The 27547-nt window shown below is 34.9% G+C and overlaps 1 protein-coding gene and 1 long non-coding RNA gene across 7 annotated transcripts; one reads left to right on the forward strand and one right to left on the reverse strand.

The window, feature by feature from the left end:
- Window positions 1–27547, reverse strand: LOC147478270 (putative LRR receptor-like serine/threonine-protein kinase At1g53440). 6 transcript variants are annotated; one of them, XM_086584936.1, is made up of 26 exons: window positions 27264–27547; window positions 17152–17296; window positions 16907–16978; window positions 14723–14794; window positions 14511–14582; window positions 14271–14342; window positions 13521–13592; window positions 13368–13439; window positions 12436–12507; window positions 12279–12350; window positions 12110–12181; window positions 11947–12021; window positions 11040–11108; window positions 9990–10049; window positions 9784–9846; window positions 9249–9308; window positions 9121–9156; window positions 8982–9034; window positions 5499–5867; window positions 5300–5428; window positions 5007–5138; window positions 4732–4847; window positions 4445–4655; window positions 4122–4344; window positions 904–1054; window positions 1–463 (listed from the first exon to the last, which is right to left on the reverse strand). In XM_086584936.1, the coding sequence occupies exons 1-26, from the start codon at window positions 27493–27495 to the stop codon at window positions 194–196; spliced, it is 3042 nt and encodes a 1013-aa protein (XP_086441062.1). In that variant the 5' UTR covers window positions 27496–27547; the 3' UTR covers window positions 1–193. The 6 variants fall into 6 exon arrangements, with proteins under 6 accessions (XP_086441062.1, XP_086441061.1, XP_086441067.1 ...); XM_086584935.1 differs by having other exon boundaries at window positions 5246–5428; window positions 27264–27545; XM_086584941.1 differs by lacking the exon at window positions 27264–27547 and adding an exon at window positions 18303–18460 and having other exon boundaries at window positions 5246–5428.
- LOC147478271 (uncharacterized) lies at window positions 20209–27529 on the forward strand. The gene is made up of 2 exons (XR_015209551.1): window positions 20209–20339; window positions 23704–27529. It is a non-coding gene; the product is annotated as an uncharacterized LOC147478271 (long non-coding RNA).

Genomic DNA, 27547 nt, shown 5'->3' on the forward strand with positions numbered 1-27547 from the left:
TAGGGTTGAACAGATTAATACAAATATATTCATGACCGAAAAAACACTAAAACAAAAAGATCTAACTTTACTGTGTCTTATACCTACTGGTTTACAAAGTCCCATGCTTCACTAAACCATAACATAAACAAACTAAGAAAGTTGATGCAACTGTCACGCATTTTATGTACCAGCTCTGGAAGTGCCAGGTGTTTCAGAATAGAGTGCAAACACAGCTCTTGCAGTGCTTCAAGTCATTAGTATGGACGAGTTGTTTGGCAGCAGAAATTTCTTCTATAATTTTTTCACCTTTAAGAACGCTTAACACTTGGGACATGGTTGGCCTGAGAGTCGCAGACAAGTTCGTGCACAACATTGCCAGTTTCAGTACTGTGCTTGCTTCTTTCACAGAATAATCTGCTTTGTGTTTAACACTTTCATCTATCAGATCCAAGATATTCCCTTCACTCTGTAAAACATAGGCCTATGGTTTGACAAGATAAAACAATTTCATTAGTGGTTCCTAACAATCATGGAATACGTGTTCAAACACCACATTTGTGGAACCAAATCTGATAATTGACCAAAGAAATTTGGACTTGAAGGTTTATATCCACAAAGCTTTCTGAGAGCTTCTTATGGGGCATCACTGGTATGATTTTGGGTCAATTCTTGAAGGACAATAGAAAAGTGATAACTCTTCCAGAACCAGGGAGGATGGTTTCAAACCCTCCTCAAGCAATTTGTTTTATAGGTTTCCTAAAGATCAACAAACACTAAAGCATTTAGAAGGCACCAACTATCCCATGCTTATGTTGGGTGTTCATTGGAGGGGTGTTCACAACCCTCCTTCGGGGGCTGCAAATGATCTGGTTTTGTATTAAATTAGTTTGATATTGAAGGTTTAGGTTGAGAATATAGTACCTCATCCAGAAGGAATTCACTCTCTTGACTTGAATTGTAAAGTGCATTGCTCTTCCCAGTGACAATTTCCAAGATGACAACTCCATAGCTGTAAACATCCGTTTTTACAGACAGCACACCTCGTGTAGCATATTCGGGTGCCATATACCCACTGCAAAGAAACAAGTTTATCAGGTAAATTAGCTTTGGGGACTACATAAGACACACAGTTTGAAAACGTCAAATTAAACGAATTGGCATTATAAAATCAAAGCTGCATTTCGATAATTTCATTGTAATGTTGGTTCACTTTGCACATGTTTCATACATATATTTTGCCATACTTTGCTCGCAATATTTTACATATACCAGTAGGAAGAATAAAATTATCCATTTCTCTAGATTTTACATGAGAGCACTAGGTTTTAGCCCTACTGTTTGATTTAATTTTTTATTTGTTTTTTATGCTGTCGCCGCTAATATTTCTTCTCAAACGGTTACTGCCTCCTTGCCAACGCAGCTTCGATTTCTCTCTCCATTGATGTATTCACTCTCTTGTCACCCCTTCGCACATTCTCGACCACATGAATCTAGGTAGCATCTTGATATGGAGGCTACTCACATTATGACTAGCAAAGCTGACTCCATCCTAGCTTTGACCAAGTCTTATTGGGTATCTACGTCCCTTATGCAAACTTGTAACCTATATATCCTTCCCAGTTTGTACAATCAACACCAAGAATGTGTTTTGTATGCCATCTATGCACAAAATCGTTTTTTAGTGGCCAAGTTTACCAAGCTAGGATAATGGTGCTTGTATTTCTTTTGCCCCGTGCCTATTGTCTGCGTTTGAAATTAGAACTGGTGACCTACTAATCTGTGGTCTTATCCATAATGGTCTATGTCCAATTCCTCAGCTCCTTGTGCCTAGGTTGTACCTTAAGCAAATCTACTCAGTTGACATTCTCCTCCACTCATCATTATCCCTGATGTGAATTGAAGGCGGAAGCAACTTTAATCAACACACCATTGATAAATTAAGGCTAATTCTAACCATAATTTGATGGAAAAAGGGGATTTCAGTAAAACCTAAAATCAACACACTTTTATCCTGAAAATCATTACTATATTCTTAACAAATCAACCAACTAATTTTCGAGACCAAAGGTCCTATTTATACAGTTCAATCCTTGAGCTCCAAGGAATCCTAATTAGAAACCAACAACTAAAATAAATCCTACTAGAATACCAGTTACTAATTAGACTAAGTTACCAAATAATTAATATTACTAATTCCATCAATCCTTCTGCTCCCTGTCATGTTATTCCTTCTGATTTTTATGTCTCCTGTTCTCTCCTGCTCTGACTTCTGGTACTATGTTCTCTTTATTGTTGACTACACGCATTACACGAGATATCCTATATCGTTTATGTCTATCCTTGCTTACTTCCAAACATTTCTGATTTCTCAGTAGCAGGTTTGCTTCTTCAATCCAATTCTTTCAAAGTGGTGGTGGCAGAGTACGTTCACACTCCAGTCTCCTATCCTTGAATGCAATTGGGTATTCATCACAGTATTCGTCTTGCTGAACTCAACCATCTCCATATTACTGTTATGCAGTTATGGCACTCTCCTCATTTGTTACTGCTAGCCCCCGTCTCTGTCTTTTGCTTGAAGCCATCTCAACAATGATTTATCTCATATACACCATCCTACAACTCTTTTGTAGTCATCTCCATTTTCTCTTCTCTTCGTGCAATACTCCAGCTTACACTGTTTTGGACATATTTTTTACACATGTATTCACACCTTGGAAACTATGTTGCTTAAACGACAACTTGATCAGTTGAGGGCGCATTTTCACCTTGCAGTTCGTAACAAAGACGATACAAGTGCCTTGAACCAATTTCTATTAAGGTCTACATCACTAGAAAAATTAGATTTGATGAGTCGACATTTCCCCTTTCTTTTTTCCTAACACCCGCAGTGTTCATCAGTTTATACTTCTTGTGGTTTCAACACCTGTTGTGGGCCTATTAAATGCACTACCCCCTCCATATTACAAGCTAGAGGCATACTGACACATTTCTGGTCATACCTATCAATGGTCCCATTCATTCCCGCCATCTGCTCCTTTAATGGCTCAAGATGATCATCATTCTGTTAAAGAAAATTCACAAATTGCTTTGCCTCTTACAACTCCTAGTGCTTTGGCTACAGCTGTTTTGTCTGTTCGAGAATCCTCTCTATTCCTATAATGGCTACAAATGATCCTTTCCATTTTATTAGAATATTAACAAACTGGTTGTATGGCTCCCTCTGCTTTTCCAAATACTTATCCCGCTGGTCCGCATCATTCTGGTACTCGCCTTCAGGTTGCTACTTTGTGTACTTTCCAGCACAGAGACGCGACAGTGCATTTTCTCATCCCTAAGGCATACTAGATAGATATCATAATCATGGAATGCGATTCACTTTCTAGATGCCTCGATGGTGAAATGTTAGACACGCGAGACTCAAAATCTAGTGCTAAACTGCCACAGATCTCCAGAGTTCTCATTGAGCCCGCCCACTTGTTACTCTCAGAGATGTAAACATCCTGAGTGGCGAGCAACTGTGACAGAAGAGTTCAGTGACTTACTAAACAATCATATATGTTCACTTGTGCCAGCAACCTTTTCTAAAACAACGTTGGCTGCAAATTGGAATTCAAGTTTAAGCGCAAGGCTGATGGTTCTCAGCACCATGTATATCTCTATATGGCACCAAATCCAGTTTTTCACGTTCGTAAAAAAGCAAATTGAGCTGGACTATTCATTTTGTTCGTGAGTGGGTTGCCTCCGGCACTCATTTGGTTCGTTTTATAGCTTCTCTTAGATCATACTGCCAACTTCACTAGCGAGCTCCACAAGAATCACTTACAGCTTTTGGCTCCAATCTTGTTTATCACAGATCACCACGTCTGCAGGGCAGTGTAAAATCATAGATGTATTTCCATAATGAATTGCAATGTCTTCACATTTTGCACACGTTTATTACCTATATATTTCCATGTACAGCTTGCAATATTTTATGTATACCCCACAAGAATATTAGTATTCATAAACAGGCATAATCATCATTAGTCAGACTTGCATCAGGGATTGGAACAAATGTTTTTTTTTTTATAAAAACAATCATTCTTTACTGGGCTATAATTGAGAGAAAACTGAAGTCTCAATAGAGAATGATGACTTACTGTGTTCCGCGTAATTTGGTTGAGACATTGTTTTGTTCTTCATTAAAAAACTTGGCCAATCCAAAATCAGATATCTTTGCATTGAAATCTTTATCAAGTAAGATATTGCTGGTCTTGATATCCCTATGGATAATCTGTGCTTGTGAATGGAGGTAAACCAAACCATCTGCTATTTGCTCGCAGATTTTATATCTGGTTGCCCAACCAAGTTCCAGTGTCAATTCTGCATTATTGCACCATCCATTCTTAGCTAGAATTCATGGAAAGAAGAGAAGAGAAAGAATAATATAACACAATGTCACAAAACTACAATGGTTGCTTACCAAATAAAGCATGGTAAAGGGAATTGTTTTCCATGTATTGGTATATTAGCAAAAGTTGTTCATCTCCCGTATACCATCCCAAAAGTTGGACAAGATTTTCACCTTTCAAGGCCTCAAGTGTACGTACTTCAGTAACGAATTCGTGGTGACCTTTAATTGAGCGCGCTGGAAGCTTCTTAACTGCTAATACACTCCCATCTTGCATATCAGCCTACATACATGTGACTGTTTCTCAGAAAAAAGTTAAAAGAAAGGAAAATTACTTGTGTACTGTAAAATATATAGACCTTGTAAACTGTTGCTGAACCCCCACATCCAATCTCCTTTTTGGAACTAAAGTTTTGAGTAGCATCAACAATATTCTGAAAGGTATATTTCTTCTTAAGGGCTTCACCTTCAAGTCCTGTTTCAAGAGAGAAGTTTGAAGATAGATATCAAGCAATGAAAAATTCTTTGAAAGTGCATTTTGGGAAAATCTATAGCAAAACATTTTGGATAAATGCTCTGGTTGGCTAAAAGTCAAAAGAACACTCATTCTATTGGGAAGTTGAACAACTCTTACCACGTAAATCTTTGTGTCCAAGCAAACCCAGTTTCCAAATGATAGCCAAACTCACGAGGATAATGGCTAATGAAGAAGCTACTGTGATGATAGCTATGGTAAAAGAAGATAATTTTCTGCCCGGTTTTTGCTCTTGTTTAAAGGGAAAAAACAATAGCAAGTAAATCCTATTGGGGAGCATCAATGAGAGTTGGTAAAATGAGAAATAATAAAGTTAGAGAAATTTTGTATGCCCAGACCTGAGGTGACAGAAATAGCCGATATCAGAGGTCCATAAAGTCCCAATGTAATACCTTTTCCGGCCCAGTAGAACTGAATATGTAGAAGATTGTTCGTCACATTTGCCGTGAAGTTTCTAGTCACTGGTTTTTTCGGGCCATTTGCCTCAGCTTTTACATTGAAGTCTTTCTTTACTCTCTCCCCTGTAATGAAAATTTATATGATGAAGAACTCGTGGAAGGATTACTGTATTTATTTATCGATCTCAAATTACCTGGACATAAATGTCGAATATACGTTTACCCAGACTGCTATAATCATCATCATCTGCATATACTATTTCAGCGAAGTGAAGTGTCACATTGTAAATGCCATTTCGGAAACAAAGACCATAGTAATCAAGCGAAAGAGCAGATATGCGAGCTGTGGAGTATAAAGGTGCAGCCGGCACAGAAATTCCACATGTACTGTGCACTGTGTTATTCCGAGGATTGGCAATAGATGTAATGAAGTCTCCTGAGCTGGTATAGGCCCAATTTCCTTTTTGACTTACTTTGAATGGTAATGTACTGCTGTCTTCATCGTAGTCGTCCCCGTTGATATGTGTACCTTCTCCTCCGCAGTTTAGATACAAGGAAGAGTCTACAAGAAACAATTTTTTTTTTATAAGAGTCTACAAGAAACATTCTCGGCGTTAACTCATGTCAAGTAAATAAATACTAAATCTTATCTATTAGTACAAGCACAATGCGAGACTTCTATCTTCAAAGATGACGCACAACTTGTACTACTCAAAATGTACTTAACAGTTTCCCACAAGGAAGACGCAACTATGAATTTATTTTCAAACAGAAGGACATATATCTGGAACTGTTGTGGTCACTGCTATGAGAGAAGAAGAAATGAAAAGGAGAGTCTCGTCCTTTCTTTTTAAACTTTAGTCTTGGGTATTTAAGCCACATCTGTAACCAGTATTCTAGAAGTACAACAGTAGTTTCTAATATTCTTCTTTAGAAAAAACTTGCTAACAAAGTGGATCTGATCCGTCTCTCATCATTTCGCTTTTGTAAAATCACTACGTTCACGACTTCTCATGAAAAGTAAGTAACATTCACACAGGACTAGCATGAACCAAAAAAAGAGCTCACATAAATACTGACAAATTTTGTTTTCATTTTCGTTTTTGTTTTTCAAAGGAAACATGTCTGTAACTATTGACCAGCATGCCAGTACTGCCGCCCGTCTGTTTTCTGTGTAAAAAAAGGAAGAGCACAAAAGGCTTGAAACTTGGACACATGAAGGCGTCTGTTTGGGTCACTCGCTTACTCAAAATGGACGTCGATGTTACTGATAGAACTCAAAACAACTAGAAACTCACACGGGCACAGGTCCAGACCAGCCTCAAGCAAGTAAGAACAATCTTGAGTTCTTTGACACATCCTAGATGATAATGATGATATGCTTACTTTTAGCACAAATTTAGCCTGTCTGGGAGAAATCTACAAAGTCTTTGTCCTCTTAGTTTGATGTAGAACACCATGCTATGCATTATCCAAAGGAAAATAGTTTCTTTTATATAATTTTCAACTTTCTGCGAGGTTTTTGAAATATTTATACTTCGAGAGGTATTTGGGAAAGTAAATTCTGTTTTGATTACAGGAAAGTTAGTTTCTAAGCTTTGAGCTTTCTATTCTTTTTAGCACGCGTTGTAACACTAATAGTTTTTCTTTGCCTGAGGAAAGTTTGTATTTTAGACAGTGTATTTCAAAGGAGACAAGTCTTGATGTTTTAGTTTTTTGTTAGTGTTGCTCACATGTATAAAGGCATGGACCAAATTGTATCAAGTCATCACTAAAGTTTCAACTATCTTGTGATTTACTTGTTCTAGTTTATCTTAGTTTCTTGTTCCTGTTCTCAAGACTCAAATTTCTCTTAGCTTAGTCCAGGTAATTTTCATTCTCTTCTGCTCACCAAAGTTTGACATGAAAGATTTGGGGGAAAGTTGGTGTTCCTTTGGTTCAAAAATCCAAAAGAGGGCAATGACATTCTACTTAACCCCAAATCCTCATGTAGAGAAAATACTTAAAACAAGAAAAGGGTGGGATCTTACTTCAGTTTTAATTACCGGAAAGTCCCGGTCCGTTTTCATATTTTAATAAGGACAACCGAGCTCGTATTAATTACTCAAAAATACCTAGTTCTGAAATTTTATTATTAATAAGGACAAGTATGCACTAATTTGCTTACTATAAACATCTATATGGAAGTACGCACAAAATATTTTTCTTACCACCTTTACTTATTACAATGTTTTTTAATTTGTAGTTAAACCTGTTAGTGCTCTCTTGTTTGGCAATTTTAGGGATTTGAATTTGACTTTGTTAAGTTAAACGGCTTGTTAAGTTAAACGGCCAGCCAACCCATGTTGTTTTCAACAATATTGAAATCAATATGGCGTTTCCTATTTACTAAATAGGAACTTTGTAATAACCAATTTCTCTTTGTTTTTAAAGATATGACTACTTGGATTGTAGCCCAGATTCCATCCCCACAAACCCAAAAGGCCAAACAGTAAGTGGGCAAATGAAGCAATATTCAATCTGATATTGTTAATCAATCGAAGGAAGTGCAAGTATATATATAGGGCAGGCTACATCAACATACATAAATGACATACGCAATCGAAAAGCAAACTTGCACATTGCACTAAGAGTTAATTTTTGGTAGAGATGACCTCCCTACCATGGATAGCATCTCCACCAAAAATCAGCTCAATTGGATGTGTCTAGTCTTGTCAAAAGTGTGTTAAAATTCTGGACTGTTAGATAAATTTCAAACTTGAACTCAACTTTTGGTAGGGTTAGAAATGTTCAGCAGAGCTGATTTTCTGGGGATTATGTAGGTAGGCAGGATTGCGCATGTCATTTCCGTATACATAAAATCCCCAGAAAATCAGCAGAGGCTAGCTACGTCAATATACAGAAATGGCATACGCATTCAAGCAGGATTACTAGGTTTTATGAATATGCAAGCAACTCATGTCGAGGTAGAATAAGATTCTACGAGAGCAATTATGGCCATCAAAGATGTGGAGAAGCGTCCATGGTACTGTGTCATTTTAGTAGCTGGCATTAGGCATATGGCTTCAAGTTTCAAGAGCAAAAGCTTCAAACATGTGTATTGAGAAGCTAATAAGTGTCTGATCGCTTAGAGTCTTTACCCTCTTGTTTAGTCTTGCAAGTACTTTATACCTCCTCTAGACTGTCAATTGAACTTTTAGGAATTAATACAGGCTAAGGGTCTGCTTAACCCTTAACCTTCGGAAAAGGAAAACAATCATTGTTAACCTTTTGTTTGTTGTGTCATTTGTGCGGAGAATCTATTGCTCACACATAGATTCGTTGTCCCTGCACCTATGCCATATGGGGTTATTTTCTTCATTCCGTCTCTTCTTCTTGTGTGTTTTCTAAGTCTGTGTTTGATCACTTGTTGATGTGGTCCAATCGGTTGCAATACTCGGGGCATTTGGTTGGAAAGGAATCAGAGACACTTTAAGATTAGGGACCATCTCGTAACACAGTAGATTTTCCATATATTTGATAGTTCACATCATCAAAAGAAGAGAGAAACAATTATAATTATAATAAGGGTTCTACTTTAACTTTGTCAGACTCACAACTATCGAATGACTGGATTCATCCAAATAAATGTAATGCTCAACATAAAACAATGTCAAAGGCCTAGAAAAAAACTTACAATTTGATTTTCCATGGGGGCATTGGTCATTCATGAGTTGCATTATAGAAGTCCTACAAAAGTAGACCATGTTTAATTGAAAATTAGTTATGATATATCCTTAACACTGAAGATGAAATTGTAAACAAGTAAAGCTTACGTATTTGATTTGGAACTGCAACAATCGAAAGAGTTCCTACAATAATATTTGACATTTACGCATATCAAGTAAATACTATAACACAAAATATAAATCCAATAGTAGAAAATGATGTTTGATGCTCTCACACTAAAGTCTTGTTTTGCTGCAGAACTGTGGCATTTGTGAAATTATTGTATGAAAAGTCCCTGAAAAACAAAAATTTGAAGACGTGTCATGCGTGAACAAGAGCACCTATTCATTTAGAACTATTTGACAAAATCTTCAAAGAACTATTCCGTGTAAGATGCATATACGTGTTTGCCGGTTTGCCCATTCTAGCAAGATACATACATTGGGAACCCACCCTCTAGGCAAACCCATGATCATGAAAACCATGATGAAAAAAAAGAAAAAACATGAAGATAAAGAAAAAGAAAAGTAAGTCATATGCATTAAGATCTTAAGCCATTCCATATTCCAAAAGTTTTTTGAGATGTGTAAAAAGCCAAATAATGTGGAGTTATATTAACTACAATCACTTTTGGGCAAAGAAAGACCATAGCATCAATCTTGAGGAAACAACACAAGCTCTCGAAGGAAAAAAGTGTAAACATAATTTAATTGATTCTTATTCATAGTTACAACACAAATTTAACATCGATTGCAGATTTGTAGACTCACATTTCCACCGAATTTTGGATCCAATTAGGAATCGATCCATTGAATCTATTTCTTGTAAGACACCTGAAAGGAAAGGTCTAGTTTTATCACCTTTAACTTACAATACATCAATTTTACCTTAAATGTATATCAATTGTCCAAAAATGAAACAGAGTAAAATATAGAAAAAATGGTAAGGTAAGATTTTATAAAAGAAGAGTACTTACAATGATTTTAGGTTTCGAAAGGTTGGGATTTCACCATTCAATTTGTTAAAACTCAAGTCACTGCAAGATAATACAAGAATGATCAACATGGATAATCAATGTCCAAAGAGTTGAAATTTTATAAATCAAAGAAATGCCAAATCATGAAAAAAAAAACTACTACTACTACTACTACTACTACTACTACTACTAATAATAATAATAATAATAATAATAGTAATAGTAATATAATAACAATAATCAGCAAGTTAAAAAAAAACAAAAAAGAGTGAAAGATTATAACATTGCATTGACAGTTATACTTGATCGAAATTCCAGCTACATAAAGAAGCAATATGCAAGAAGTTCTTCTCGAAATTAGACATTCTAACAACTTGGAAACTAGAAATTCAGTGCCTCTACAGAGCTTGTAGTAAGGGCCGTGTTACAACCTTCATGTCATGATTAGTAGGATCAGAGAGCTAAAGGTCATGTTCGAAACGTTTCTGAATAGTCATTATGCTGATTTATCAGGTTTTGACAATCATGTTCGTTTGCACCGTATTATTATTTGTTTTAAGGATAGGTAGAAAAATATTTCTCAGGTAACGAGCCTCTGGGAAATTGAATACTAGACAGAAATCTATCTTCTCTTCAGGTTTTGACAATCATGTTCGTTTGCACCGTATTATTATTTGTTTGAAGGATAGGTAGAAAAATATTTCTCAGGTAACGAGCCTCTGGGAAATTGAATACTAGACAGAAATCTATCTTCTCTTCTGAAAACTGTGTGACGTAGGAGTCTTACGTGACTAGACAAAATAAATGGCAAAGGTGCCTATAAATGCACCATGTCATAATCAGTACAAAAGATAACTGATAACTGAACATTTATCACCTTTATCTAGAGTGCTCCCAAATGAAGATCAACTAATAAGGTACTTTAATGATGATATGAAATAATAGAGAAACATTATTTCAATATTTAAGAAGTTCAAAAGTTCTGAACTGGAACCCAACATCTTACGGAAAGGCAAAATGAAACAGCAGGAACCGTTGATCATAACTTACAGGTCAATTAGGGACAAGTTACTGATAGATTCTGGGATTTTATCATCAATAGAGCAGTTCCTCAATATTCTGCATGAACAGGAGATACAACTCAAAAGTATTAGCGAAAACATTTACGGAAATCAGGTCATGTTTAATAGGGTGTCTCTATTTTTTGGTGTAAATCTTACTCCAGAGTTATAACATGAGGCTAGATTCAATTTTGATGAACAGAGTGGGTTTTTCTCCTTTAGATCATAATGGGATTTAGTCTTTCCCTTTTATACAAATCTTAAGCCCTCTTGGGCCTTTTCTTTTGGATAAGTTAACATTTTCCAAAAACTAAATTTGAGGACGACTAGACTGCCTAGAGGTCAATTAGTATGTCTATTGCCTAGCCCGACTAATCGGCCCGCCTAGACTCGACAAATTGACCCACAGTTTTTCTAACCGATTTTAGGCCTAGGCGAGTCGGCTAGGCACCACCAAGCTGCTAGGCCGTGTTTTAGAACACTGATTTGGCATATGTTCTGTTTCTTTTTTGAGATTATGTCCTCGCCATGGAGATCATACTCACAAAGAACAGTATATTTGGAAATTTCTAGATTTGTCAAAAGATGAGCAAAAGCTGAGATATGGTGGACCATTCATTTTTTTTTTTTTCCCTACACCTTGTAACAGAGAGTAAGTTATAAGTTTTCAAATGAGCTGAATTTTCCTTTCTTCTTGTGATGATGATCTACCGGACAAAGAAATAGCACTTAACTCATTGTGCAAGTTCATTGCTTAAGTATGAGATGTACAGATGTACTCACATATTTACAACAAGTTGTCCTTATATCTATTGATTCTATTCCCATTGTAAAATAAATAAAATTGGGCCTAATCGCAAACTGAACAGGTGTAAGCAAGTATGTTGAACACTAACAATGAAGTCATAGCAGTTAATTGTGACATTGATGGGAAAGAGAAATTCGTAGTGATAACTAGATCACTAACCCACCTGGAGAAAACAACAACAATCAGAAATGATTAATAGCCATTATAAAGAAGATAACAGTACTCTAAGCTTGAAGTTGACAGGTACTTACAACTCTTTTAGACCACTAAGAGCAAGAATACCAGATGGCAAAGGCCCTTCAAAATTACTTCCCATGAGACGTCTATCACCAAAATATCGAATGGTAACACTTTAAGATGTCTAATGACTAATTGTAACAGGGTGAGCACGTAAATATATAAGGCAAAATGGATGCTCACAATATTTTAAGATTTGACCAATCAGCGATGAAGTCAGGTATCTTGCCAGATAAAAGGGTCCCCCTTACCCTACTGCAAGCAAAAGAACATGTTTCTCCTTTTAGTTTCAGACTATCTAAAGTATCCCAGCCAATTAACTAAACGGTCAAACAATTACAAGTCCTCCAATATCGTCAGGTTTTTAAAACTCCGTGGCAATTCCCCAGTGATACTGTTCCCCGATAGCCGCCTGCCATTGTGATTAAAACAAACGTATAAAAGTTACAAATAAAAGTAAAGCAATTTGGAAATGGTATCGAAATATATATATAGAGAGAGAGAGAACGTACAAAGCCATATCTCTCCTACCAGTTGAATTAAGGACTGATATTTTCTAGATATGATCTCCTCACCATGAATAACATGCCCACAAAATTTCGGTTCATTCAAATATGTCTAACCTAATCAAATGTTATTATGAAATCGGAAAATTTTGAACCGTTTGATAACGTTCAAAATTGAACACTAGTTTTCGCAAGGTTAAACATATTCAAATATAATTAAATTTTGTGGGCATGCTATCCATTGTGAGAAGATCATATCCACAAAAAATTAGGTCTTAATTTAATTTGTAAGTTGATGGGGTGGCTCTATCCCTCCTATATATTTATGGGCCAGGATTAATATACAACACTTTTTATACAATAGTTTATAAAATGGCCTCCATCTCACTCTACAAATTTACTTACAATTTGATTTTTTGTGGATGTCATCTTCCTACCATGGAGAACATCCTTGCAAAAATTGAGCTCATTTGGAAATTTCTAAAGATGCCAAAATAGGATTGAAATATTTTAAATCCTGACCGTTAAAATAAATCACATTTTCAAATCAAGTTTTGAAGGAGTAAGAGATTTTGGAATGACATGAAATTTTGTGGATATGATCTCTATATTGATAAGATCATACCCACAAAGTATTAGACCTTAGTTCAACTTATAAAAAGGTGTTGTATAAACTGTTGTATAAAAAGTGTTATATATGAATCCCTCCCCTAATTCTTGAGGAAGGTTAGCAGAGAGTAAAATATATATATACATAAAAACTCACATTGTAATAAGATTTTTTGCCTCTCCTAATTCTGTAGGAAGGTCACCAGAGAGTTGATTTCCTTCCAAGACCCTAGCATTGGAATCAAAGCAACAAATTCAATAAAGGGGAATAAAGAAGGTGAAGTGCAAGGAATTCATGGATTGGACTCACAGCCATTTAAGTTGGGAGAGGTCGCCTAATTCCTTAGGGATGCTTCCATTTAACTTGTTATATGATAAATCCCTGGAAAGAATCACGTCCAAATTATTCAAACTCACAACCAAGGGCGGAGCCAAGGGTGTGCAAGGGTCAATAGCTGCACACCCTGAACTCTCGGCAAAAATGAAACTAGTATTACAAGAACTTAGTTGGTAGTTAATGTTTGCTACTATAGATAACACTTTGTAATGTTTTTTTTTAGTCTATTTAATCTAGGATTTAAGTAAAAGAAATCCCAAGGCTTTACTACCTTTAGATTCTTTTTAGTTTTAGTTTTACATGATAAGCATGCGAAGCAGTAGATATCTACTATTTTGCTTTTAGTCATTCACTGGTTATATAAAACAATGGGTTGTTGGTGCACTATATCAAAATATATGTAAAAGAAGTGTAAACATTACACTTGGACTCTTGAGGAAACAAGATGTTTTCTAGTTTGCATCTTATCAGTTATCACTCATTGATCATCTTCTCTCCGTCCCTTTAGACCATAAGATCATAAATTTCTTCAGTTTGACTGTGTAGTTGTGCATTTTTTCCACTAGAACTCATAAATGATGTACCAAATTTAGACACTATTTTTTCCCATTAGAACTCATCTTGGTCACCCTCACATTATTTTCTGGCTCCACCACTGCTCACAACCAAGTTTTCTCATAAAATAAAAAATCAAATCAAGGAACTAAGATGGATGCTACTTACAGCAGGGTAAGATTGTACAAAGTACCCAAGGTTGATGGCATTTCATCTTCAAGGAAGTTGTATTCCAGATGGCTGTGGCAGCAAAAGGACAGGTTAATGTACTGTATTTGCTGAGAGAAGATTTTTTCAGTTGTCAAATTACTATCCCTACTCCTTGGGGCATTTTCTCCTAAGATTTTATGAGTAAGTTCTCCAATTACATGTATTCTTTGCAGTGGCACAAGTTAACAGAAGACTTACATATGTGTCAAGGATTTCAAATTACCCAAACTCCATGGCACAACTCCATTCAATTGATTCTTAGAGAGATCCCTGTAAAATAAAGCAAATTCGTTAATTTCAAGTTTCATTTAAAAAATAATATAAATAAATAAATAAAAACAAAAGAAAAAAAAAAAAACAAATAACAACAAACAACAAAGGGCTAGTAGAAGTTTGGAAGCAAGAATTACAAATGACGAAGTTTCAACAAGTTTCCCAAAGTGCTTGGTATCGAGCCATGAAGCAGATTAATTGACAAGTCACTGTTTAAACAAAAAAAACAACATTGTTATCCATTAGTTACTTCATGCTAAGTCCCAAGAAAAAAGAAGAATGTTAACGTATGGGGTGCATGGTTGCAGTTATAAGTGTTTGATCTTCCTAACAATTTTCTTAATAACTTTATAAATTTTGAGTCAATAATACTGGAGAAATTAACTGTGACTTTCGTACTAGGAGCTCTTATATTGATAATTCCTTCATACATCAATCAAAAACTATGAAAAACAATTTCCTAATCTTATGATTGTCTTCATACTTTCGTTCTAGGAGCTCTTATGATTGTCTTCTATCTTTTTCTCATTGTAGTCGACTATTATGTTCTTCAGCAATAAGTTGTGCAACCCTTGCGTCAACATGATGATGAAATTCTTACTCTTGAAGTGTTTGAAAGTACTTCTGATGAGTGGGCATGTAAAAGAGACAACTTGTAACAACAATCACAATAAGCTCTTTCATAGCGGAAAAGAATATTGTAATCAATAAGCTCTTTCATAGCGGAAAATACAAAGAACTGATATTTTCAAGCTGTTCTTGTAGTTCACAAATTCTTTTCTTAGTGTCAACAATTCGAGCATGAAGTTGTTGTGGGTTTGAGTAAGAAGTACAATCTGCCATACTTTCTTATATTATTGTTTTATAAGCAGTGGTTGAAAGGTCATGTAATGAAAACAATGGTGGTGGGCAAGGATCATTGGTAATACGGTGACGAGGATAGAAGATGAAAAACGTGGACAAAAAAAAAACAAAAACAAAAACAAAATCAAACCTCAAAAGAGGTTGCCCTAAGGTTGGTGCCTTGGAGTCGAGCAAATTATTTGCACAACTCTTATCTTTGTCGTCTTGTTGCTTTCTTTACTGCAGAAAGATAGTATACTAGTATTGTGGGACACAAATGTTTCAAAACAGCTTAGATTCAGAGCAACTCTGAAAGCATAGAAACCTGTATTTACGTCCTAAGAACGTTCTTCAACTCGGAATTGGATATTAACCCCTGAACCCATCAGAAACTGACTGGTACCAATTGAAGTTGTGGAAGTAATAGAAAAAGTTCATTAGAATAGGAATTGAGGAGATACATTTGAGAGCAACTAATATAAAGTTTAATAAATAATGAAAATGCCAATTGTAACTTTCGTTATAGGAGTCCTTTGTATAGATAACTCCTTCACAATATCAGATTCTCCTATAACAATGAAAAACAGTTTGCTAATTTGTCTATAAAACAATGGCAACATTCTAAAACTATTTGAACTCATAAACTGGTATTCTAGACACTTCTAGGCTTAATAAGTAAGTCGCCAAAAAAAATATACATTAATTGGTCGATGAGGGGTTGGATTTGTCATCCAATCTGCATTTGTTGCTTGTTGGACTTTGTGATTTGCAAATGCATCAGCAGATTCATTCGCGCCATAATAATTCCATGATAGCATAATGCCTTCAAATTGTCTCCAAAGTGATGTGCTCAAGCAGTGTTGTTTTATAACTTGCCAACACCTGCTTTTTGGTGCATTGTAGTATTGCATTGAAGACAACTTGGGAATCTACTTCAACCCAAATTTAAATAACACAAGTGTGAGCATGTTCTAAGCCAAGCCTTAGCTCAGTAAACTATGCAAAACTTGTTGTAAATTCTTGGGTAGGTTCAGAATTTCCAAAAACAAATTCTGCCATGTCATTCTTTAGGATACTACCAGCAGCTGCAGGACCAGGATTTCAAGGCTGTTATTAGGTTCTTACTGTTATATTAGACTTTTTTTTTTTTGCTAAAGAGGGTTTGTACTTGAATATGTCCTTACTTTTTCTTTGTTGGAAACAAGAAAGACATTAAAATTACCGCACATCCAATTAAAACTAAACATAGACACTTCTACCATTATCTTCTGTCGCTTCTCAAACACAGACACTTAAGCCATGAAAATCTCAATCAACAACGTACAAATGTGGGATGCATCAATTTAGATAAACAACAACTGCACTATGTTATCCCTAAGCATTCTATGGTCATGATCAATTAACTAAACCAACAAAAATTTAAGGTATCCTTTTGAAACATGCACAAACACTTGTAATAGTTAAGGAGAAACTCTTACAGTTCTTCAAGGTACGTAAGATTTCCCACTGTCGGAGAGATTATACCAGATAAATCCTTGGCATATATCAATCTACAAAAGAAAGTTGAAGTGTTAAACAACACAACAATTCTCTCCCCAGAAGATTAGGACGAGGTCATGAGGACAATGGATTTTACTAGATTCATCCCTGTTTAAGTTGAAAGAATGTAAGCCTGTGTTTTAAATAAAGACAAAATAAGTAGATTGTGGGATAAAGATCATACAGCTTTGTCACGTGACAAACGGTTCCACCATCGAAGCTACAGTTACATCTCACTTCCTTTTGGTCACGATCACCACATAACTGGTTAGTGTACAATCTCTCCAGCCTAAATGCCGATTTGGAGACAATTTCATTCAGAGCGTCGACTGCAGTAATTGATCACAAAGAACAGTTTAAACTTTGTCAAAAACTCAGTAATATGGGTTGTACGTAAAATAAAAAAAAATAAAAAATTAACATAAAATACATCTCGACCCGACCAGGCCAAAATGAACCGGCTTATTTGGTATTCACATTTAGTACATATTCTAGTACATGTCTCAATTTCTCCCATCTTCCTATTGAATTAATACATTAACATGAAGAAAAAACTCACTAAATGAACGTGTTAAAAGGTTTAAGTTGTTTACTGAATTAATACATTTTCAAATGATTGCTAAATGAATGTATTAACTAGAAAAAAAAAAATGGTTATCCTAAAAGAGAATTCGATTATATAATTTAAATTTCTGATTTACTACCGTGTTTTGCGGATTCTGAAATTTTCGAAAATTTTCCGATTTTCCAAACTTTTCGAATTCGGAAAAAAAAATTGTTATCCAAAAAAAATTTGAAAATTTTCCAAAAGCCCTATATCTTATCCGATCCGATCTGAAGTCACCCCTAGGTATGCACAACAATCAGTTTGAATGCCTGAAATAGGTATGCACAATCTTTGTGCTTAGTGTATTGACCCCCACCTACGTGGCAAATGTCCATTGGTAAGGTCTCTCCTACCAATTCGTTTCTTAGCAAAGAGATAATCATCAATTAATAGTCATGTTCATTTATAAATACTTGAGCTACAAGAAATCTCTACTCTACACGTATAAATATCAAACTATTTTTCATAAAAAACTACAATCTTGAGACTTGATCATATCTATAATTTTGGTACGTAGGCAACCAAAAGGTACAATCTCATCATTTTTTCGATCACTATCATTTTTCTCACCACATTTCTACATTATTCATATCTTCCGTAACCATTTAGTGATTGGATCATATTTGGTCGAAACATAATTTGCACCATCTGCGGTTCTTATTCAATACCCACGATCGTATTCCACGAAAGTTATGGCAAATAATAGCTCACGTTTAAGATGCACTTACTGACGATCATCAAGAACATGATGTTCATGGTCAACCTAGCGACAACAGACTACCCCCTCTTGCTCCTCTTCAGCATCAAGTTGCACGCAACATTACTAACATACCACCTTTGCACCAAAGTGTTGGAGGACACTCGACCGTCGATCTACTTTAAGAATTTCGAATTGGCATACTCCCTGAAAAGAGATAACTTTTATTTCGGCCTAACTTCTAGAAACAGAAAAACAAAAGCTTATTTTGTTATTAAAGAAAAATAGTCATGCTTTTGCTTGGCGATCACGAGTAGAACAAATGCCCAGTATAGATCCTTCTATGTGGCTTGTCACAAACTCGGTGTTGATCCCAATGCAAAGCCGATTAGATAGAAACCACAAAGGATGGCCCCAGATAGAAAGTTGAAGGTGAAAGAAGAACTCAACCTTTTGTTGTCCGTTAATTTTCATAAGGCTTGTGACTTATCCAAAATGGCTATCGAATGTATTCACAATGCCTAAATATAAAAAATGACAAGTTACGAGTTTGTATCGATTATACGAATCTCAACAAAGCATGTCCTATTATGGAATATGCACAACAATTTGTGTGCCTACCTAAAATAGGTATGCACAATCTGTGCGCATACCTAGTGAAGTGTGCGCATTCAGTGTGCACATTCAATATGCACAACAATTAATGGGCATTACCTAATGGGCTATGCATGCACATTCAATGTATGTACATGCTTATTGGGGTCTGGTTGAGACCCAATTCTATCTCCATAGATTTATATAAATACTTTTTTACGAAGTTTTGTTATAGGTAGTATCTATAGCCTGTAGTTTGGGCGGGCAACCCGGGAAAAAACATCGCTAGGAATTAGCTTATCGACTCCTCGAATAATACTATAAGAGTAATAGTACAGGCTCTCACAACAATGACATATTTTGGAACTTTGTGGCTAAGTTTTGTAGCCTATAAGGATTTATTGTAATGAAAAAGACAATTTTGAGTCAATAAACTTATTTAAAATAGTGATTCTCTGTTTCATTGGTTTGAGTATTAAGTGTTATATTATATTTGGTCTATTGCTCTACATAAACCCATTTGATACGATATTATTAAATTCAAGTTTACATACAATATTTGATGGTGGTACGATGGTGGCGAGGTTAGGATTTGCGACTATTGAAATTTGGGAGCTCTGTTAGCAAATAGCAACAAAGAGAATTGGATTGATGGTTGTTTTTTTCATACAGACTGCCGGTCAACTGAGTTGACTAACGGTCAAGTACCGGAAGTAGGACTAAAGACTAATATTTAAGTTTTTCAGGACCAAAGCCTAATAAACCAACTAATAGTATGATCAAATCCTAAAACACCCGTTATTTTTTCCTAATAATTAACATTTACTCTTACTGGTATCGTAACGCACTAATAATGGCTTCTAACGTTAGTTTTACAATTGATTGGACACAAATTAAACAGGTTACACTACGGGATTGTAAACAATTGAAAAATCATTGTAACGACCCAACCCATCCTACCACGACGAGAGTGAGACAATAGAGTCCCTACTTAACCACTGCAAACATCCGACAGTGTAGGGTTTTCGAACTCCAGTCAACAACTTCCCGCGGCCAGGTGGTCACCCATCCTATAACACCTATATTTTTCCTTCCTATTTATTAGTGCATAGAAATAAAATATTAACAAAAAAAGAAAATTTAAAGCAAAGATAATGATAGTGATAAATATAGAAAGAGAAAAACTTGGAAGTGGGGTTTTGGTTTTACCAACCCCTCTTTCCTATTTTTAGGGGCGTTTTTTTTTAAAAGAAAAAATGATAACCAAAAGAAAAAGAAAAGAGATGTGTGTGAGAGAAAATAGAGAGAGTACATAGAGAGAGAGAGAGAGAGCAAACCTTTTTGTAGCGAGGAGGAAAGAGAGAAAGGAGCCGAAGGAAGAAGACAACCTTCTCAACGCGTAATCGATTTTCGAGTTCGCCAGATTTCGAGTTTTGTTACGTAAGCAAACGTTTTCGCTTTTCGATTAATTCCGGTGAGTAGTCTAAATTTTATTCTTTTTAAAACTTAATGGATTACCAACTGATTTTATTAGTTAATGGTTTAAGTTAGTTTATTTGGAACTATAAGATGAATATATATTAAGTTGTTTAAAGCGATGCATGATATATTGACACCAAGATTTAGTTTTGAATGATGGGTTTCTTGAGTATGCGTAGATGTTTGATGGTAATAGTGTGAAAGTCTTGAATAGCTTGAAGTAACATATAGATAGCTATATAAATGTACGAGAAGTTTGGGTTTTGTGTTACTGATGTTTGATGTTCAAGAGTCTTTTTGCTATATATATGGTTGCATGCGGTATGTGAGTTATCAGTTGTTTTAATGAACTTCCCAAATTCTTAAATATGGTAGTAGGCGGTTAAGTTATTGATTTTGGAATTTGTCTAATGTAAGGGTAGCTACAAACGCTATGCTTCTTTTTATTTTATGATGATTTCATGTTGTGATGAGTATATTTACTTAGTGCCAAACCATTTGTTTTAAATTGACTTAGGCTAAGTCCAATGGTGCGGCAAAACACCAAATTTCACGTAAAATGTGATGCAATGGTACGTTAAAACGTTATACCGCCAATGCTATCTTTATAAATTTCTCTATTTATGCAGTCAATTTTAACGTTATAGCGTATGCTCTGTACGCCATAGCCAGTGGCGGCCTAGCAAAAAAAATCCAAATAACTCTGCACGCCATAGCTAGTGGCGGTTAGAAATTTGATTTAATTCAATTAATAACCTACATGCCACTCTCAATGGCGGTTAGAATTCAATTATTATTTTCCACTCGCCACTCCCAATAGCGGTTAGAATTGATTCCTATTTTTTTGCTTTTTTAATAACTTAATTTATGTAATTGCCATTCTATCCTACCCTTTTAAATAACAAAAGTGGATATTATTGCTGCACGCCAAGATATCATCAAGGGTGAAAACCAAACCATTGGGTTTGATTTCGCTATCCCAGTAACGGTATCCACTGTGCTATTGTGGTTTGGTGTTTTGCTGCACCAAACCATTGGACTTAGCCTTAAAGTACTTTGGTTGTCAGAAGATGAGATTTTCAATTGTAGTGGTCTGGATATAACTACTGATGGTCTACAGGACTTTGATTGGTTTGAAGTTTATATATATATATATATATATATATATATATATATATATATATATATATATATAAGTTTTGTGTTTGTGCTACTGACGACATTTACTCTATAGTTTAATTTTCTGCATGACTAAATTGCTAAGAAATGTTAATTTGATTATAGCTACTGGCGCCAAGGTTATCTAGTGATATGTGTCTTCATGGAAATATAACTATGGAAGTGGGTAAATAGTTAGTCACTGATTGAATTGAAGTATATGTCAGAGTTTGATTTATTTTCATTAAGGCCCGGTTATAACTATTGGTGATATGCATAACCATTGCTTATGTTCAAGCCTAGTTTTTCCCTGACTTTAATTTTAAGCTAATCTTGTGTGTTAGCTTTTCAACGCAAAAAGCCTCGATGCATTTGGATACCTATGGAAAGAGTTGTGTCATTTGGAAGATAGTCCATCAGAAATCTAGTTTGCCGAAAATTAGGATTTTTATTGTTTTCAACCTAAGTTTTCTTATAGATTGGCTGAGGTTGGGACTTCGAGTTCTACATGAAAAAGTAGGTCTACATACCCTAGTTTCTAAATAATTAAGTTACATGTCATTTGGATGATTGTAGGAAAAACTATAGCATTGACAAGTTAGCTAGAAAACCTACCGTATTATCCTTTATGTGCATGAACCTATTTTGGGAAATATGTCTAGTAATGAACTAAGAGTCTCTTAAACTCTTCTTGGGTGTTTTATATAGTGTTTGTAGCCTACTTTTAGGTTGTGGTTTTATTTGGAACCGACATGGTTTATAAGATCGTTTTTTTTTAATCAAAAGTAGAGAAATATCTATTTGTGAGTTTTTAGATTTAAAGGTTCATAGTGTATCTCTGGGTATGAAACTTTACGTATATGATTGTGGGAGTATTTGAAACTTACTGTATGTGATTTTATATAGTATAAATTGTTGTTTTCCTTAAATGTACATACAAGGATGTTGATATTTATTGGTTAAGAGCTACGTAAGGCTTGATTCTAATATTGAAAGATTGGATACGTAGGCAACCTTATGTACAGGTGAAGTCACTATATTATATATTATATATTAGTTTTTGTGATAACTATATGTGTATAATGTTAGTATTTAATTGTGTACGTGATTGTGGCTGTTTGAATTGTATTTGATTGATGATCATTCGTGTTGCATTCAATGATATTTAAATATGTGATTGATTTGCATTTATGCGTGAAAATAACTTTCTGCACGTGTGATCAATTGTGGTGCATGATTAATGCTAGTACAATGATAAGTGAGCTGGGAATAAGATTTTCAACGAGCCGACCACACCTTTAGATCTCTCCACACCTCAGGATTTAGTAATGATATATTATGACTTGAGATGTCATGTGATAGGAAGGTATTCATTGAATGTGCTGTGAATGACCGTTAGTGTTATGATGGGTATTCCTTGAATGTGGTGGGAATGACCCAAGAATTCATTGAATGTGCAATAAATGACCTGTTAGTGTATGATGGGTATTCCTTGAATGTGGCAGGAATGACCCAAGGTATTCATTGAATGTGCCGTGAATGACTTGAGATATTGAATGCCCATAAGAAGATGTGATTATGCGCATGGAAAGCCTAGAGATGGTTGTGACTCACAAGTTACGAGTTTACAAGATGTAAATATGTTCCTGGAGGCAATATCCGATCACCGCTTAGGACATATGTCTTGTAGTTGTACTCGGTGTGAGAAAGGCACACATGTATGTGTGATTTGGCAAATGTGTGAAGTGCAAATCGTGGAGTAGAAACTAAAGGTGAGGTCAGTAAATAAGTGATTAATAAACAAGATACATTGTGGAATTGAATCAACTAAAAATATAAGAATTTGTGTGATATTATGGATGTGAAGTGTGACTGTGAATAATATTAGTGAATGCTTGTGATATTTTATGTGATTGCGAAATGACTATAATTTGATATGTTATTACAAAAATATTAATGACTTGTGATAGTCTAAGATATATGGTTAAGCATGCAGAAACTTTATGACGTAATGATGTCATGTGAATGACTACCCTTGAATCTTGATATATGTATTATGATAAGTGGTATTCCCTGAATATGCGGGACGAACCAGGTTGTATCAATTAGACTTAAAAGTCTTAAATGATGTTTGATTATGAATGAAAATTTGACTGGCTGAGATAAATCATTTTATTATGATGTCTAACTCTATTTTGTAGGAGGATAGGATCTATTAATCTTTTATGCAGGGATGTAAATATCCTACCTTAAGACGATGTGTTGGCTTAAAGGTAAGGTGTATGTATCAAACTCATATTTAATTAGGTTATCATATGTGCATTTAATAAGTGGAATATAAGTGGTATTTATGTTGTGAGTTATTTTGGAAAGTGGGAATGATGAGTACTGTTATATGAGATTCTTGGAATTGTATATTGGGGGTGAAATCTTACTTGGGAAGAAACTACATGCCGTTTTAAGAAAATGGGACTAACTTGTCTTCCAAGTTGAAATGATTGTAATAGTATATTCCTTTATTTGAACTATTGAACATATTGTTTTTATATTTAGTCTTACTCATACCAACAAATTCAATTTGCTAACCCATGTTTGCTTTTTTTTGCAACGTGGGTGTGTTCTTGGAAACATTGATGATTGAATGCAGTGGATGACGACGTTTGATTTGGATTTGCTTTTGGAGCCTTACTGGTTTAAGTTTTCTAAAGTAGAAAGTTTGGATTTGAAACAGATGTAATAGAGTTGGTTAGTAATTTTTTTTATTTGTGAATGAAGAGTTGATCTTTCGGTTTTAATTTGATCTCATTTTTCTATATTGTGTTTGGTAATGGGTTATTAGGGTTTTGTTTCATCCTGGGTTTTCAAAAGATGGAATAGGGTGCCGACTGAGATAATTATATTTTGGGTAATTCTCTATTTTAATTTTCTGAAAATTTGGGGTGTGACACATCCTTGGACTACTCCCGCCTGAGTACGCTTAACTATGGAGTTCCTACGGAATCCCAGACAAACGTTTTAGAAAACGCCTCGACATTAGGATTTGGAAGATCGATTACTCATACCTATAATTTTTGGATAGTCGCTTAAGTGAAGTTTGATCACACCATGGCGCAATCGTCACCCATACTATTTGTATGGCTCAATACATATTTTATTGGTCAATATTATTTAATGAGAGAGTATTCTTTTTGCACTTCGAGTTTGTAGATTAAGAATTTAGAACTATATATGTAAGGTGTTAGAATTATACAAACAGAGACTTGAAGCTTTTGTCATGCAAATGTCCATTGGAAGAGCTAAAATGAATTAAAAGCCAAGGACAACATGGAGATGGAATTATCAAGATTGTGTATGCATATTTTAGCAAATATATATGTAACACGTGGCAGCATCTTCTTAAGGCTCGGATATGGTCTTTGTGTGGGTACAAAGTACCAGAACACACTTCAAGTCCAAATCCTCTTACTTCCTAGGTTCGGAAGTGAGACAAGAAGAGGAGGTTCGTGGGCTTTGGAACTAGTTGGAGTAGTTGGTTCATATAACCAACTCTTAACTATGAACTCCAAATCCGGAACTCAACTACTAGGTTTGAAACAGGTTCGTGGGCTTTGGAACTAGTTGGAGTAGTAGGTTCGTATAACCAACTCCTAACTATGAACTCCAACTCCGGTAGGTTCGAAGGAGGTTCGTGGGCTTTGGAACTAGTTGGAGTAGTAGGTTTGTATAACCAACTCCTAACTATGAACTCCAAATCCGGAGCTCAACTACTAGGCTCGGAGCTCTAACTACTACTCCGAACGTAAACATGTTTTTCTGTTGTTTAAGTCAATAAAAGAGACCTATTTGACTTGGGAAACATGAGGCTTCTAGAAGAGTCAAGATGAGACTTAACAAGAGACGGTCTCCTAATTAAACACTAATTGGGAACCCTCATCTATTCTTATAAAAAGAATAATTGAACTACGCTTTGAGTTTGATTCCTATTCACAGGATACGTAGGCAGCCATTAAAGAACGTGGTTCAACTCATCATCTACCACATCTCTTCTTCTTGATCCAATACTTTTCATTGTTCTTTGATCATCAACAAAATATTTGTGTTTCTAGATTAGGAAAAATTATCACACAAAGATGTACTCAATATTTAGAGAAGATATATATGTCTACTTGATCTCACTATATCTTCTTCTCTATTAGTTGGTAACTCAACTATTTTAATTATATATCCAGCTTTAAAACAGTAACCATTTTAATGTGGGTCAAAAGGGAGAATCTTTAATCTTGGTTTGTCCCTTTTGGGTTAACTAAAAATGAGCTTTTGCTATATTAGGGATTCCAAAAATAACCCTAAAACAAGAAGTGCAACAGCACACTCGACAAGTGGTGTAATTTGGCAATACATGTTTTTCTCTCTAAAAGCATTTGTGTTTGCCCAAAAAAAATGATGTCTTCAGATGTCCTATTCTTTCCCCAAGCAATTATAAAGACCAACATTTAACTAAAAAGCCCAAACTAATTTTAAAGTCCAATACACTTGAATTATAGACTTGAACTTTTTCTCTTAAAACATTGAGTACTTAATCAGTTCATCATCAAAATAATAGCACAATATACACTTATAATAGTCTGGACTCTGGAGCAAATCAACTATTAATGTAGTAAGCCGGCCTGGCCGGCATATTGGCTAGTATAACAAATACAACTAGGCAAAACTACAAAAGATACACGCATCGCGTGTGCATATATACTAGTTTCACAAGTAATATATCCAAATTTAAGTGAATCGATCTATATCCAAAAATTTATAATGAATTAAATTGAAATGTTTGAACCCAAAATTTATAACTAAGGTTAATATGTCCAAATTTAGGTGAACGTCTAAAAATATATTAATGAATTAAATTGGATTATTTGAAATTGTGAATACAAAATTTATAACTGGATTATCTGCAAATTTATCACTCATTTTTAATCGACATCACTCACAGTAAGTGATATCATTAAAAATGATCAGTTTCTGAAAATGAACTCAATTCATTTTTTTTTTTTTTTTTGAAACTTAACTCGATTTCTTAATTATTTATTTTAAACCATAACATTAAATATGAATAATACAATATAGTTGGATACGTTTGTGATTACGAAACATAAATACCAACCCTTATTTTTTTTTTAAAAACGTACAAAATGTTTTCTATTTCTAAGGAATTTCCAAAGGGTTTGATATGAAAATAACCTCTTCGAGCGTGCATATAGGCTAATAATGATACGGTGATTGGACATAACAAACATATATACGCGGTACACTTTACTAGAAACACACACACACACACACACACACACACACACACATATATATATATATATATATATATATTTATTTTTATTTTTATTTTTATTTTTATTTTTGTTTTTTGAAAAGACCAAGGGTTTAGGGGACCTCAACCTTTATTAATGGCAAATTCTCAAATATAATTTTCCTTCTTTATCACCTTTGATCAGTTCACTAAATTTTTGATCTATGGAGACAAACATATATATATAAAAACGAGGGGTCGAGTGAACAGTGAATGTGTGTGGACGTAGGAGTATTTTGGTCATTTCACTTTTTTATTATTTTTTTAACTTTCAAGAGGTAAAATAATAATTTAATGTTTATAAATTTAAAAAAAAAATTATGTGGATCCTACGTGGATACCACGTGCACAGTAGCTAGTATATATAACACAGGACACATGATTGTACAAAACTAATTTAGGTACCTTCTATTTCTGGCAAGACAGGTTGAATCTTTTGAGTTGGGGCACTGGCATTCAAAGGAGGTTGAGTAACTGGACTTCCAGCATTGGAACTCCAAGGAGCAGGTTGAGCCATAGGACTCTGGGCACTACTAATGGAACTCGATGGAGGTTGAGAAGTATAAATTTGGGCATCTGAACACAGTGACATTTGTAGTAAGTGAATAAGTAGAAACCAGAGAAGTGAACTTTCCATTACTCTAGCTAGCTCTAAGGATATCTTCTGATCTTGCAAGCTAAAGGAACAA

This window comes from Coptis chinensis, chromosome 9, assembly GCF_015680905.1.
Source record: "Coptis chinensis isolate HL-2020 chromosome 9, ASM1568090v1, whole genome shotgun sequence".
In the NCBI taxonomy this organism is placed as follows: domain Eukaryota; kingdom Viridiplantae; phylum Streptophyta; class Magnoliopsida; order Ranunculales; family Ranunculaceae; genus Coptis; species Coptis chinensis.